General features: G+C 37.0%; 1 protein-coding gene across 3 annotated transcripts in view; it reads right to left on the bottom strand.

The window, feature by feature from the left end:
• LRP2 (LDL receptor related protein 2) overlaps positions 1-16,647 on the bottom strand; it is a 112,483-nt gene that overhangs the window by 78,013 nt on the left and 17,823 nt on the right. For all 3 annotated transcript variants that reach the window (XM_039699454.1, XM_039699468.1, XM_039699461.1), the window contains exons 3-10: positions 15,672-15,794; positions 13,033-13,149; positions 5,066-5,176; positions 4,847-4,960; positions 4,250-4,366; positions 3,296-3,439; positions 1,782-1,901; positions 13-141 (exon numbers count right to left, since the gene is read on the bottom strand). In XM_039699454.1, coding sequence (XP_039555388.1) covers positions 13-141; positions 1,782-1,901; positions 3,296-3,439; positions 4,250-4,366; positions 4,847-4,960; positions 5,066-5,176; positions 13,033-13,149; positions 15,672-15,794 — 975 coding nt within the window. The remainder of the gene's footprint in view (positions 1-12; positions 142-1,781; positions 1,902-3,295; positions 3,440-4,249; positions 4,367-4,846; positions 4,961-5,065; positions 5,177-13,032; positions 13,150-15,671; positions 15,795-16,647) is intronic.

Genomic DNA, 16,647 nt, shown 5'->3' with positions numbered 1-16,647 from the left:
AAATGCACTAACCTGAAGTGTTGGCCCGACAATGCCGGTGATGCTCTAGGAAATAACCTTCCACACAGTGGCACTGGTGATGTCCCACACGATCTTCACACAGCTGGTCACAGACACCCCACATCTGACAGTCATCAAAATCTGTCAAGTGAATAAGGCATATTTATAAAAACCACTTTGTAGAAAATTCATGTCGTAAAGAAGCAGCAAGTTTGTCCTCTCTGTTTGCTTTATAACTATTTGCAAAACTATAGCATGAAGAAAGTGAGTTTGCATGTTTTTCTACAGTGTTTCAGTTTTTCTGGATAACAAAAAAACCTGCCCAAGGACCTACCTTCAATTCTGCCCCCCCCCCCCCCCCCCAAAAAAATACTAACCAAACAAACAAACAAAAAAAATCTAAACCACACCTGCCAGAAGAAAAGGAAAAATTATTTGAAGGGATGTCATTGTCTACTTTCCACAATACAGAATATGTCTATGAAGTATTTTTCCTGCAAAAAATCTCTACACTTGGCACACACAAGGACTTGGCTGGATTTAAGCTCACTCTGAAGGTGAGTTCCTCCTTTATTTTAGCGCAGTGCTTAAGCCTTTAAGTCCTACTTGAAGGCAGCGTTTATTAGCTCAGAATTAGTACCATGCTAACAGGTATCTGATTTACAATTAAAAGCTGTCTGTGCACCAGAACTAGCAAGAAAAATTTCCTTTTAGCATGCACAATACCATATAGGTAGAGTACTGGATCTAGAATTATACAGTACTGACTGTCAGCCTTTCCTCCATGACAAGTTTTGCTCTGGTCACAAATATGTGCCTAGATTTCAGCAAACCAAAATACATTGACTCAGATTTACAAGGCAGAATCTGATAACTAGGTTTACAGGGCAGTCAAAAAAACAACAGAAGACTCACTGAGACTGCACCACTTTTGGGAATGTGTCCTTCATTTATTTCCCACAAAAGCATGAAAAATTTGAGGAAATTTTATGCCTTATTTCTCTGCCTCTACAAAGAGCAACCATTCTGCCATTGCAGCTTATACAGCCTTAGGCCACCCAGTATTCTCAAAAATATAAAAATCTCATTAGAGACTGAGCATCTGAAATGCTTTTAATGGCACAAACACCATAGCTTGGGTTGAAAACTCATAACAGATATTTATTTTCTTTTATTAGGCAGTGCTAACTTTCATGATTCTGAAGTTACTCAATTGCCAGCTACTGAGATAAAGCATTTGTCTAATATTCTTCTTTTTCATGTAAATTATGTATATACTGAAACCCCAAAGAAGACCCAACCTTTCCATAATGCAAATACAAAACACCCTTTTTATTTTCAAGTATAATGTTCTGCTGTCTTCATATACAGCCACTTTCCAAAAGTAACAAACAATTCAACATCATTAACTGCTTTTTCAGGCATGCAACACACATTGCTGAGGCAGAAACAAACTCTCTCTATGTAAACACTTAAAGACCAGTAAAAACTTTTGAGAATAAGCCAGCCATCCAAGAGTACATATTTTTAAACCTAATCAGGCTGTCACAATGTCTTTAGGTCAAAGTGAAAGAGGTCTTTATGATGTTTCTCTGGTTTGTCTCTGTGTCAGCATGCTGCCATTGTGCTACTAAAATTTTCATACCTTTGCTGACTCCTGATATTTTCTTATTTGTCAGTACATCCACACAATTGGAACAAAGTCACCTTCCTGGAATCTCAACTTTCCCAATGAGTTGTGAGAAAGTACTGGATAGCTGTAGTCCCTGGACTTTACTCACCAATACAAGTACGACTGTCATTGGTGCTTATTGTATATCCTGCAGGGCAATAGCACATCCCTCCTGATGGAGAGGAATGGCAGCGGTACTGGCAGCTCAGCGCAGCGCAGCGGGATACGTCTGAAAGGCAAATAAAGTATCTCAGAAACACAGCTACTACAGAAGAACAGCTTTCTGCCTTATTAAGAGTTACAAAGCTGAAGTTTTTTCTATGACGAGCCTTCAATTTCAAGTACAGCTTCTTAAAACTAATCTGCAGAGAAAATGATGTACAAAGTTCCACAAAATCCAATACATTTACATACATGTAAGCAAGGGCATGGAACACAGAAGAAAAGGTACTGTTTTTAATAGGTTTTTAGAACACAGTTAAAGGATAAGCATCAATCCTATATGAACCACCAATGGTAAGTGCTGTGTAAAAAGGTAACCAGAGGAAGCCATCTGTAAGGCACCAAAACTTTCCATGGTTCCACAAGACCTACTTATGAGCATCACACCCTTGAGTTCCATCTATTGGTACATAACCTCATCATTTACACTTCTATGTGAAAAACAGTTAGTAATTTATATTAAGAAAAATATGTATATCATTCCAATGTACTAGAATATACTGTTTGCATTGTGTTCATGGACAAATGATTCTTTATCCTTTCATTCTCCCTCTTTCTCATTTTTCCTTCACTAATTCTACTAGTATTTAATAAACAATTAAAGTGAGTAAGCTATGATTGTAAAACACTTGAAAAAGAAGGAGGTAAAAGTCAGCATTTTCCTTTTCCTCAAATTTTTCTGTTAAATGCCCTGCTTTACAGCTCATATTTGCTGTAACTATCAAACACTCATCAAAGCAAGAGGTGCATTTTTACAATAAAGTTTCATTTCCTCTTTGTTTTTTTTGCCCTCCTATTCCAAAAGGCATTATTTTGTTAATAGGAATTTTTATCTTCCTAGAAATTAAAATACACTGGTCCTTGTCCTCAGAGGCATTTGATATTTGTAAGGTTAGAGTGAAATTAACAGGAACTATGCATGCTCATTGCCTCCAACATAAAAATGCAGTGTACTACTAACTGGAGAAACACACATCCCAGGTAAAAAGATTTTTTTTTTTAATCCTAATCTTTAAAGTGAATTAGTCAAAGCTTAGGATATACTGATTCAATTCTGTGTTCTGATCAGCACAAATCATTACTTCTTACACAAAGGGACAAACAGATATTTAAACAAAGAAGGCATGTAGCATACCTTTCCCTGACTTCACAAACATATTTTAGGGTATGGAGAGCAAGTTAAAATCCCTATTTGTGAAATTTAATGTACAAATGTTTTAAATATAAATTGTCTCTTTGCAGCATATATGCCTGTTTCAGATCATCCAGTCAGAACAGTGCCAGTGAAAATAGTGAGCTTCCAAAATTTCAGCATTGTTTAGGAGACAAAAGGCAAATGTAAAAAGATGTCAATGTTAATGTTTCTGCTAGTCTGTGTATGTTTTTCATTCTAATACATACTGCAGTGTCTGCCTGCAGTGATGTTAGTTTCATCTTCTCCTTCAGGGCAGTCTGCAGCTCCATCACACACTTTCCCAATAGGAATGCAATGCCCTGATCCAGGGCAGGCCCACTCTCCTGGGTAGCATTCACGGTGACCAGTTTCTATGGAAAAGAAAAACAATAATAAAAAGTATATTTCAAATACTAAAATTTCTTCTCTAAGAGCTTCCTAAAGCATCTCTATCCTTCAATATCCAGTTTCCATTTCTTGCACACAGATAGGAAAGACTATAAAGAAACATTATCTATACTTACTTGTCATGCTTTCTTTTACGTTCAAACTACAATGCCAATGATACTCGGGTAGACAACACATGAATCCCTTTAGTTTTCTGTTTTGTTAGAAACAGTAACACCATTTAGCTCTAAACTAACCAGTGCACCAGAAAGGGAACTATAGTTTTGTACTTTCAAAACATATAAATGCTACCTCAATAAAAAGAACCATGTTCATGATAGAAAAGGCCAATGAAAAAGAAATCTCATTCACACTTTCATTCATTAAAGCTTCTGTTTCTCACATGAGGAATCTTGGCAGGATCTGAGTAAATTTCATTTTGAATCAATGGGGTTGGGTTATTAGCAGCCTCATGTCTCTTAACAGATGACCTGAAAAACCTCTACAGACAGAAGAACCAAAACAAAATATAGAAGAGAGTATATATAAGAGAAAATATATATATTGCTATATGCTAAACTTAGTTTGCATCATACTCAGTATCACAATTATTCTCACACACAACAACAAAAATATTGCCAAAGTTAAAAAAATAAATAAAAATGAAGGTGGAATTCTAATTTTTAAAATAAATCAAAAGTATTTAGAACATCTTGACAGGCCTAAATTTCATAGATGTAGGTTAGTGTCATCTTCCTCTGAAAATACCATTGGAAGTTAGCAATAGTAATTACCACATCCTCTTTCATCTTCATTGTCTTCACAATCATCATCTCCATCGCAAATCCAGCTCTGATGAATGCAACGGCCACTCGGGCAAGTGAAGAAGTTGCCTCTGCAAGTTGCATAAGCTACAGAAAGAAACATAAGAAAATCCAATTGCTCTAAGCAGCTAAAAGGTTAAAAATAACAATATTGTCTCATATACAATCATTTATTACATCTCTTAAAAATTTAGGCAGTTCTATATTTTGTAAGTATTGCAAACACTGCTGGTTTCTTCTCATTTAGGGATGAATTACCTTTGTTTCATGCTGAAATTAAGAGGATGACAACATAAGTGTAACTAATATGTATTAAGAACCAGACTGTCACTCTGTCACTCAGTCCAGCAAATTCAAATAGTAATGACATACCCAGGTAACTAGCAGCAAAGACAACGTCTATCAAAGTAGCACTGCAATTTTTATCTTTCTGTACAGAAGAGTACTTGTAGAACAGTGCTTAGTTTTTGATGGCTGTACAGCCAAGCATCTGCTTCCTGCTATCTGCTTGAATCAGATCTTAGTAAAACAGTTAGAGAAAATGGGGGAAAAAAAGAAACATCATACTGCAAGAGTTTTCATCACTCCTATCTCCACAGTCATCATCGTGGTCACAGATAAAGGCTTGTGGGATGCACTCTCCATTGGCACACTGGAACTGCGTACTGGTACATCCACGTGCTGGAAAAGATTTTAGCACAGAAACACATACAGAAAATCTGTTTAACTCCAAAAGAAGGTCTATAAAGCAAATTTGTTTGGCATCACTCTACACAGGGGACTTACTGCAATTAGCTTCATCAGAAGAATCTCTGCAATCAACTTTGCCATCACATCGCTGGCTCGCATTAAAACATGCTCCATTTGCACATGATAACTGTTCACATCTTGGGTAGTCTAAAATAGAAAATCCTTTATATTAGCATGAAGTTAGACTATAATGAGTCATATCCACCTAGTGTCAACAGAATATCTTGGTTTAAAGGAAAAAGGGAATACAAAACTCCATTACAAGTAGTCCTATACTAGTAATCCATTTATACAGTATATTGTCTTCTCCAACAGATATTAAAGAATATCCTCCAGATGGAAGCTACAAAAATTTGCAAGCAACAAGAGAAAAATTAAGTGCCTTCCCACAGTCCAAAAAGTTTTGAAACCCAAACAGTTTATGATATGATAGAAAGCAATGGAATACAAAAGGAGAGCAAGCAGTGAACATTTGTTTTATTTCTTTATACCTCAGTTTCACACTATCCCGACCTTAATAAAAGTATTTTGATAGCAAAGAATTTCCTGAAATTTGCAGTTCCTAGGTCGTCTTCAAGTGACTTGAGTTCTCAGACTCAGAGACCTCAGGTTTTAATGGTTTTGTACCAATTAAGCCAAGGATATTAAATTTCCATGTTCCAGGAACAATGTTAGAACCGTTGTTTTTTATTACTTACTTCCCCCTTCACAAAAGCAAATAGATCATGCAAAAATAATGACTTTTTAAGTTTTGGATATTCTACTTATATAGATGACCTATATGCAAATACAAGGGAGTGTTTCAAATATTTCAAATTAAAACAAATTCTGAGAACACTTATTCATTCAAGCAGTCAATGAATTCAGTGGAAGTATCTAACAAATTAAGCATATGCACATGGTAGAGCTGAGTAGGAGAACATGAGCTCATAGTTTATCTTGTTACTATTCAGACAAAACTTGCATTTTTCAGTCAAATGGCAAGAAAGCAAAGAATTGGTAATTTTAGGAATCAGATTGATAGAACCTTTGTCTCTATATAGAAGATAAATGAACTCAAGACACAGAAGAGCCAAATAGCATTTTTTACCTTTTAGATTTTCAGTTTGAATTCTTATCCCATTTTACTTTTCTAGGAGTTAATAAAGCAGATCAAGAAGGCTGTCACTTAGGCACATTTTCATTCATACCCTTGGAATCCAAAACATGGGTTATAAAATTGCTTCAAGCAGATATCAAGAATCCTGCAATTTTTCCAGACAGTGGCAAACAATTTTGCTCGCTTCTGCTGTTTTGTGTATTATCACATTCCCACAAAACTTCAATTACCTACAGAATAGGCTTATATGATTTTAACTGTTAAATTGTTAAAATCAGGGGATAAGTAGCTGTGTTCATGTCCACTACATGTCTAGCCAGACTATCTCCCCAGCTGATTCATTTACATTTAATTTGTTTTCAGTTAATGTCATTTCATTTTTGTTTACATTTCATTATATTAACTGCAGTTAATATAAGGTGGCAACCTGCACGTAGGAACAGTGTGCACCTAAGCGAAGAAGAACAGTAGTTACAGATCAGCAGGGTTCCAGCTACAGCATTACTGCCTGTGGCCTTCTAGGGATAGTTCCCAATCTTCCATTCTGAAAGTCTGAAAATGTCAACATGTTCCCTAAGCATTCTTTGGTCCCTCTTCTCAACCAGACAATCACCTTTTTAATACATCCTTTTCTTGCTTCACTTAGGCTCAGATAAAACTCATTATGCTTTGGAAATAACATAGATTTTTAAGTGTTACCTCTGCCTACACAAAGGACTAAAGAAAGGCCTGACCTGGGGCCAAGTTTTAAGTTCACCATGGACTTAATGCTTCTTCCCTGTCTGAAAGCAGAGAACGTATCACAGGGAGAAACCATCAGGAGATCTATGGGCCAGCAGAAACAGCTATGGCAGTACACTGTATTATAGGGCAGCTGGAAGAAAAGGAGGAATATAAGGTGATTCTGTTTATATGGTATAAACACAATCACTATTAAAAAATACCAAGAAGATCCATAAGTAAAAATGTTTTGAAGATACTTCAAAGTATACATTCTGACTAAATTGGTGTTTTACTAGAATGTGAACAAATGCTTTTTTCTCTTATTCTCTTTTCAAAACTGGTGTACAGAGTCTTTATTTTAATTGTACTTGCATAAGCAAGAATGTTCTTTGAAAAGCCTGACAGAGATTAATATAACTTTTTAACTCTGTACAGGTAATCCCATTTCCAATCCCTTGTCAAAAGACCAAGGTTAGTAAATTATAGTTCTGATCACAGCCTGCTCACTGATCTGAAAGATATTTTTCACTGCATTCTGCACTGCAGATTGCACTCTTTGAATCTTATAGCATATTATTTTAATAAATTGGTTTTAATTATTTGAGGCGTTAAGAACTAAGCCTCATGAAAATAGGCAAAGCTGTGAGCTACACAAAAGGCTGTAGCCAATGCACTGCATGATCCAGGAGCATCTGTGCCATCAGGACAGTTCCTCAGTACCTGGGTTAGTTTCATGTAAGGAGAAGTAGAAAAGGTAAAAGAATCAAGGAAGAAATGCTGGCTTCTGTGAGGGCTCAATGCTGAGAGAACGAAGGAAGCCAAAACAGAACTTCATAACAATACTAGGATATCTGAAAACAAAGGAATGACTGTCCTTGCAATTGTAAAAACCCCAGGACTTAAACTCCCTTTCTTTCTCTCCAAATTTTAGAAGACATTGGTCCTGAGCTTAGTTCTTCTACACCTATCACCAAATTGGAACTTCCTAAAAGAAAAAGAAGAATCTGAACTTTGGCAGCAAGAGGGGAGGAATGGGATTAATTCCCTAAACAGAATGACCTGTACAATCCAGCTTAATGAAAACTCTCCAGTAAATGAAGTTGAAAAGTGAGTATCACAACATTTTAAATTTAAGAGGAAAGGTCTTACATCAGTCACTGCATTTGGGGATTGCAAAATAAATATTTCCTAGCTTTTATTTTAATTTTTATTTAAACTAAGAATCCTCTGTACACACCTGATTCAAGATTAGAGCATTTGAGTATAAAATCCCACAGCTGTGCAAGAACTGATAACAATCAGAGAAATTGATCCTACTGTCTCTGTTGTAGGGGACAACATGGAAAAAGTGTCAGTGCTCTGTGAATGACTTGAAGGGGTTCTCTTCCAGGCAATGGGACTTTTTTTCTTTCTAAGTTGTTGACAAATGGACTAGAAAGAGCAAAAAAGGAAGGATCAGGTTCTGAGTTAAAAGGACAACAAGGTAGGTAGTTTGCATCTGAGGAGGTCTGGGAATACAGCTGTACAAGAGAGTGAAAGGAGAAAATATGAACACAATATTAAGAGAACAGTGAAGGGAGAGAAAAAAATATAAACACTGTTTTCTTTCACCTTGTTTTGAGTGGTCAATAGCCTCCAACATACATACTGTTTCCTTTACCTTCTCCTCCAAAAAACATAATTTTACAGAAAATTAAAAAGAAATGTTTCTGTAGTCATGACAATTCCTAGAAGACCATACTGTTTCCTTTACCTTCTCCTCCCAAAAACATAATTTTACAGAAAATTAAAAAGAAGAAATGACAATTTCTTCTAGTCGTGACAATTCCTAGAAGATAATATGAGCCTTGTGAAAATAGGGGGAATGTTTTCCACCTATGTTCATTCCAATGCTCTGGAAGAAAGGGAGATCTTTCTGTCCCCTCCCCTCAGGCTTTTTCTTAGCCAAAATACTTCTACACAATCTGTCTCCCTGATGTATGCCAATGCTTCAGTTGCAAAACATAAATAACTGGCAAACACCAGCACAAATGACAGCACCTTGCTCCTTGTAACTGTTTTGGGGCGACACTTGCAAACATATTTGAATGGAATCTTCCAATGGACACATGGAAGATGTTTGAAACCTATGTCACAGCTGTTTTGGGGCGACACTTGCAAACATATTTGAATGGAATCTTTCAATGACACATGGAAGATGTTTGAAACCTGTGTCACAAGGATTGCTAAACCTGCATTATTTTGTGCTCTGTCTAACAGTTCTGTTCTGCAAGCTGGAAATAAATCCATGCAAAAACAGCAACAGGAAATAGTTGCAACTAGTATTTGATTCAGCACAAGCTGATTTCTGTCACACAGCCAGCAGCATAGGCTTCTATACCCTAACCCATCTTACAAGTAGCAGAAATAAAAAGGAAAAAGGCAATTTCCTACTAACAAGTGTCTTTTATTGCAACATGTAAAAAAATTTTACAAAATAAAATTAATTAAAACTCTTTGGTTCACTGCCATGAGTCACCACCTCACAGTGGTCAAAGCATTGCCCAGACAGCTCACAGCCTACCAGAGACACCAGGAGGGAGACTTACTCCAAGCCCAAGAGTCCTATGAGCTGCATGATACCAGGCAGTGCTCATAGCAGAGATGCTTTCAGAGCTGGCAGACAGACCAGACCCTCATTCCTGGCCTTAATTCCTGATTTTGATCCCTGAGACTCTGGTCTTTGGCTGCCTGCCTTAGATTGCTCCAGTTTTGCTACTTCCCTCTCCCAGACTCTTCCTGGTGGAGGTATGTCCTTCAGCCTGAACTTCTCCCTCATCCTATAGCTGCTACATGTAATTTGTCCAACATCCAGAATATTAGTCTCTGACTATGGCCTTTTTCTTCTTTCTTGGACTACATCCCTCATGATCTCCTCAGTTCTTGATCTCTGTTCACTTTCACCCTGGTCTCTGCAAATTAATCCCAGAGCTGGCTGCCCACTTCCTGACCACAACAGTTATTTAGCATAGCAAACAAGAGGCAGGAATTTACAGGTTAGGCAGCTAACCTATGGCAGCCGCTCAACATCAAAATTAGAATCAAAAATGCAGTGTATCTTGGAAAACACTCAGCCCACTAGCATTGAACAACATGTCTTTAAAGTACTGCCCCTTTCTCCCTCACAGCCTCAGTGTAGTGCTCAGCTGCCAGAGCAGTATCCAGAAAGGTCATTCTGTCACAGCAAAGCAAAATGGACATGGCTGGGATTTTCATTTCTCAGCTATGAAGCTGAGGCAGGAGAGAGAATTCTATATTGACTGAAAGAAATAAAGAATATAACAGAAAAATTATACCAGTATTGGCTGCCTACTCCCAAAAAGTGTTTGCTACCCCAAATAATCTGCCATGTCATTCTGTTTCTGAAGTTTTAACATTAAAGTATTTGCTAGCTGCTGACTATTTAAAAAGCTAGAAAACAGCTTGATATGTGTATTCAAAAAAACCTAAAAGCTGTAATTTTATGAAATCAAAACAGCTTCAGTGCACTAATTGTGAGACATGTAGCTGAAGCATTTGTTCTGATGTTTATCTTAGTCTCTGCATGGGCAGTTTTCCCTTGCTGCTAATCCCATTAGCAATAAAATGGACTAAGGCTCTGAATTCCTTTTTTCTGGTTTTTTACATGTTTAATTGCAGACTTACTTTATACTGGTGACATTTTGCATTTGACTACTTTCTTATATAATGTAACTTATTCAGGAATAAAAGTTTATCTTCTTTACAATCTAAATCTGTTTTCAGACAGATGAGTGAGTGTAAAGCGTAAGTAAAGAGACCTAAGTCTCCATTTTGTTATGCTCCATGAAACACCAAAATCAATTATAAATAGCTTTGTTCTTTCCTTGTTTATGGATGTTTCGTTTTTATTAATGAAAACTTTTAGTTCAAATTAAATAAGGGGGATTTAGTGACAAAGGAAAAGGCCAAAATAGTACTATTCCTCTTACATTTGTTTATATCAGATAATGTGGAAAAGGAAATACATTAAACACTGGGGAAAATGAACATTCAAAGCAAGTATTAGAATCTGCTCCAAAACTAATATGCTAGTACACTAATCTGTACTATACAGTTAATCATATAATCCCCAATTTGTAACTTTTATTTTATGGCTTCTGTTGAAATTTCCAGGCCTTGCAAAGACAAAAAGGGAATAAAATTAACCAGCCTTCCTCAAGAGCATTGTCATTACATTTTCCTTGGATCCTCTTGTCTTCAGCACTGTCACATTTTTTTAAACTAGTCTAACTGCTTTCAAGGTTCCAAGTCACAGTCATTCTTCTGTCTCAGAGGGACTGTCAACACATATTCTAATAAACCAGAGTGGAGGCTGTTGAATGATAGGAGGCAGTCCCTCTCCTTGGGGCTAAATATGCTGCCCCCACTACAGTCATGGGGCCCATTTGCTGATGCAGCAATGACTGGCTTTCCCTCACAGCAGTAGAGTGCTACTGCTAACATATCTAGAGGGTCCTTTCCCTCTAGATATGTTAGCAGTAGCACTTTTTAATTTACCTAGCTGAGAATGTTAAACATGAAATAAAATGTGTACTTCATTTTTCAAACACCACAGAAGCGTCTAGTTTGAAAAAAGAGTTTTAAGTATCTTACTTAGGACTCCACTCCACACTGACACAGATCTACTGCTTTATAACAATCACACCACGGCACCTGGCTGTTCCACACTGTATTCAATGACTACTCACGGGTTTCTCAGAGCTACTCAGCAATTCCAGTTCTATCTACTGCTTTATAACAATCACACCACGGCACCTGGTTTATCCATTAATTCATGGATAATACATTTTTAAAACAGGTACCTTTTCTTCAGGATTTTTTTCATGTGTGACAGATTTGCTAAATTAAGTTATCAACTTCATTTCTTACTCTAAACTTTAAGATAAAAAAATGCCAACCTACAGAAGATATTCTTCCACAATGAGATGGGGTACTTTGGATCTTGGCTTTTAGCCATTTGTATTGGTGACCAGAAGTGACTGTGGGTCTATCACATGATAAACTCCAAACTCGATGACTTAGCAACATTTTATTCCAGAGTATTATACAGTCCTAAATACCCTTTCATTCTACATAGGGACAATTTCAGCCATTTGTGAGTCAAGGATAAACTACATTAGCAGTCAGATGAACATACAGCCTTCCTTTACACAGCACAGGCATATGCTTGTTTTTCCTGTAAGCACGGCCATTAACAAAATTTAATTTTTTGCTTCTTTGTCTATCCATTACCACCCCACCTCCTGCCCTGGGCCTGGTTCTAAGTGGAGTTGACAGTTACGTCTGTTTCCCAAAGGCACACTATGTTCTAACAGCTGGAATAGCAGCTTATATGTTAGAAGTGACTCAGAATGTGTGAAGCTTTTCCTTAAGGCTAACAATGAACAGACATGCCTGTTACACACTGTTGTGTAGGAAATAGAAAAAAGCATTTCTGAAAAACATCACCTCTATTCTGGCCAGCTTTCCTTTCCATCAATATTCAACCCAGGCCATAATTTAGGGAGACTGTCACCTCAGTCAGAGAGGCAGCCTCAACTCTGGGGAAGTTAGGGTGAAAAAAACTACTTGTCCATCTGCATTTTTCTGGCACAATATAAACAACTCATCTGAATACAATATGACTAAATCATCTCCACAGGAAGCTGCAGTCTAGAATAAAATGCTTTTGAAGAGATCAAATCTCCTCAAATAAGTCATTTGGAGTCCAATTTTTCTTTTCTGTATGGGCTATAACTACTACTGATTGTATAGGGAGTATGCAAGAAACAACAATCAGTAAAGTTAGCTCTGAATGTCCCAAAGCCATAAGACAACTAAACATGGCTACCTTTTTACAGTGCAATATTAATTATCTTTCAGACAATGAGAAACAATATGACCTGTGAAGAAAGATAAACAGCTGATCCTGTGCTGACAGTTTGCACTTGAGTTCTGTGGTAACAGATCTGTATCAGAACATCAGCTCTAATACACAGAAGAATCTGAAATGAAACTCTTCTAACAAAAAGCATATTGTGGTCATCCTGTCTATCAACAAGCCCTTTAATCTTACAAATGTATTAAAATGCCACAGAGACACGAGGTGAAACCAGATCTGGTGCTAGGAGTTAACACTCACGGCAGCCTCTTTCATCTGTGCCATCGGCGCAGTCCTCCACTCGATCGCACCAGTACGCGCCGGGGACGCACTGGCCATTGGAGCACGTGAACTGCTGACTCGAGCACGTCCTCCCCGCTGCAACAAACAGGCACACTGTCAGTCCTCCCTATCAACCAAGGCTTTTTAGCAGGAAAAATATTTTCCTTCCTCTTTAACTACTTCATCTTTCTCATAAATATCAGTAAAACATTTTCTCCCCTGGTACCTTGGTGTGTTCAAGAGATTAAAGAACACTTGACAAGCACGTAGCAGACAGCATAGCTCTGGGAGGGCTCCTGCAGTCTGCAAGGTCACTGCTTTTGTCCACTGAAGAATTGACCTAGGTTAAAAAGTACCTCCCTATAATTATTCTGCCTAAAACATTAAATTACCAATTCTCACTGATTTAAAGTTTTCTCTTATTTTATTTACTGGGTCAAAATCTGTCAGTAACTCTTAAGTTACTCAGTCAACTAGAATGCCACAATGCAAACACAGCAGAGTTGGAGGTAAGGCACCACTTTCTAACATAGCCAGGGTCTCAACAGTGAGGAATAGTTTGCATATGTAACTAATGGAGCATTGAAAATGATTATATCTCTTCTCTTGACAGTCAGAAAAAAGCAACCCCATAAAACTGTTCAATTCTACTTTGATTTGTCTCAACAGTGAGGAATAGTTTGCATATGTAACTAATGGAGCATTGAGAATGATTATATCTCTTCTCTTGACAGCTGTCAGGAAAAAGCAACCACATAAAACTGTTCAATTCTACTTTGATTCCCCTACAGTTAAATGACATTTTCAGTTCTTAGGCAAACTAACATGAATCTGTGAAGATACAGTTGAAGGACAAGCTTACTACTAACTGTCCCTTCCCTCTGCCCCTGCACATTTGTTTCTTTCAAACTCATGTTGTTTCTCAACATCATCCCAGTCTATACATTGGCATCTTGTCATCTGCTGCTCTACAGGGGCTCTCTCTGCTGCCTTCTGTCAGCAGTGCTCCCAAAATAAGATCAGCTACTGGGATACTAGTGACATGAGGAAAAACAACAGCATGACAGTAAAACAAATTTCTGCATTTATGAGTTCCAGAGCTGTCAGACAGTTTTACCAAGAAAAAGTTTTAATATTTCAAAGAGGAAAATCTCCTCTAGCTTTCCCAAACACTGAGATAAAAAAGTCCTTTTAGAACAACAAGGACAAATACCAGGAGATGACTCAAAAATGGCAGCAGCACAGTCCACTGTGTAGATAATGACACTCGTGATTAACCAGTACATGGTGAACAGTGTTACAGTGACCCAGTTCCAAGGTCAAACTCAGAGCTTTTGCTCATTTTGCATTTTGTATCTACAGATTCTTTAGTTAAAACATAACCAGCATTTGTGCTGACTCCTTCTCAGAAGAAGAGGGGAGAAAAAGGTAGTTATCTATTATTCAAAAATTTCCATCCTCAGTGGATTAAGATGGAATCAATATACAAAAGCAAAAACCAAGTCTGTGAGCAAAATACTTCCAAAATAAACATTTTAGCCTCCCCGGGGGTTATGAGTAGCTCCAGAGCTGTTCAGTTCAAAGAAGTTATCAAAAAAATATACATACAATCAAAATGAAAATAAATTAATCTTATCTTCATCACTTAGAGTAACCTTTAATACTAGAAATGGCAGGAAAACCATCCTTCAGAACACTACATTTGTTCTCTTGTCTTATGCAATAATGCAAGAATGTAATTTGGTGCAGTAATCAGCTCAGTTCACCACTTCAGCATGAACTTGTAGCCCGTCAAATGCTTAGTCATGAAAATCTAAGCTAGAATAACATATTTTATTTGTCTATCAATACTAAGAAAAGAGCAAAGTCTATGGCTATGGCAGTTAGGCTGTTAAAATATTTTCTTGATCTAAACTGTGCACAGAACACTAAACACTTCACTTGAAAACAGCAATTCAAACATGAATAATACACTGTTTAGCACATTTAAAGTAAAATACTAATCAGAATTATGTTCTAAGTTTAAACTGTCCAAATGATAATGAAAGACTAGACTCCCACCAGACACCAAGACCATAGATATTTCTCCTCTCTGAGTGTGAGAAAGAATGGCTCTCTTAATTCTAAATAATAATGCTACTAATAGCATTGCTGAAAATAATGCAATACCGGCCAATGTTTGCTGATAATTGATAATTCCTCCTGTTTTATATATAAATATATTTCAAAGTCATCTAAAAATAATTAAATTTTGTAATATATAGTTCTGAGATGTCACTGTGAATTTTGCTAGCCAATGGATGGAGCACATACAATAATATGTAATATCACCATTTTTGAAATTACTAAACTTTTTATTAAGTATAAAACTAGTATACACTTTACATTTTTTCTCTTTTTAATTAAAAGAAATCTGAGTAATTTTCAGATTTCAAGACCTGATTATATCTTCTTAGACATATTTCCTGTATTTTATCTACTTCAGATTATTTTATTTCTATAAATACTACAGAGAGATTTCTGTACTTACAGAGGGCTTCTCTATATTCTCAATATGCTGTAATGTAAATTACATTGTTTCACAAAGCTGGTATAACACTAGAAGTTAAAATACTTACGACATTGTTGATGTTCATCTGAGCCATCATCACAATCCTCCTCATCATCACAAACCCATGACTGTGGAATACATTCCCCATCAGTCTGACACTGAAATTGATTTCCTTCACAGGTAGGTTGTGCTAGTGTAAGCAATGAAAAAAATTGTCATTTCACAGACATCTGTGAAAGCACTTTCAAAGAAAATAACAGCATAAGGGAAAAGAAATCTAAGATACAAGTGTCAATGAATTGTAACTTCCATGAAACACATGAAGCATTTAACAGATCAAAGAAAATGAACAGGGCAGAGAGGTGAAAGTGAACCAGCAAAAGGATGCTCAATGGCAAAATTCAGCTTAGTAAACTCCTGCCTAGACTCTTCAGCCTTTTATCCTCTCCTGGAGACACGGGGTCCTCTAGAAGGGAGACCCCAAAAAAGGCAGAGCCCTTCTTTTCACTTTAGTATAGAGCAACACTAAATTTCCCCAGTCTCACAGGAGGTCTGTTCAACTGCTCTCACTCCACCTCTGTTGCTTTATCCCTGGTAAGAACATGATCTCCCAAAACAAGCTCATGACTCTTCCCAGTGAATTCATGAGGCAAAAGTGAGGGTCAGATCAGAACAAGTTGAATGCTGCTCTTCCAGCTCCACTCTGTACTCTTCAAATAGACAAACAACAGGGAACCATCAAAGAGAAAGATCAAACTAAGTGTTTGAGACTGTGCCACAGCTCACTCCATTCCTAGTTAATACTCCTGGAAGAATCTCTAGTACAACACAGTCCAGTAAACAGGACTCTGGTCTTGATCATCTACATTCTCAGGATTACGTTTTTGCAGAAATACAAGGTCAACTTTGTGCTCATGGGATGATATGCAAGCACAACTATCAATTTAACCAAAGCACAAGGGAGAAAATTAAAACAATTTGTAGATTTAGAGTTGAAAAATACCAAATAACATCAGTAGTAAACTGATGTTTAGAGGGATAAA

Source organism: Passer montanus, unplaced genomic scaffold (assembly GCF_014805655.1).
Source record: "Passer montanus isolate IOZ18808 unplaced genomic scaffold, ASM1480565v1 scaffold1, whole genome shotgun sequence".
Taxonomy (NCBI): Eukaryota; Metazoa; Chordata; class Aves; order Passeriformes; family Passeridae; genus Passer; species Passer montanus.
This window is presented reverse-complemented; position numbering and strand designations above follow the sequence as displayed.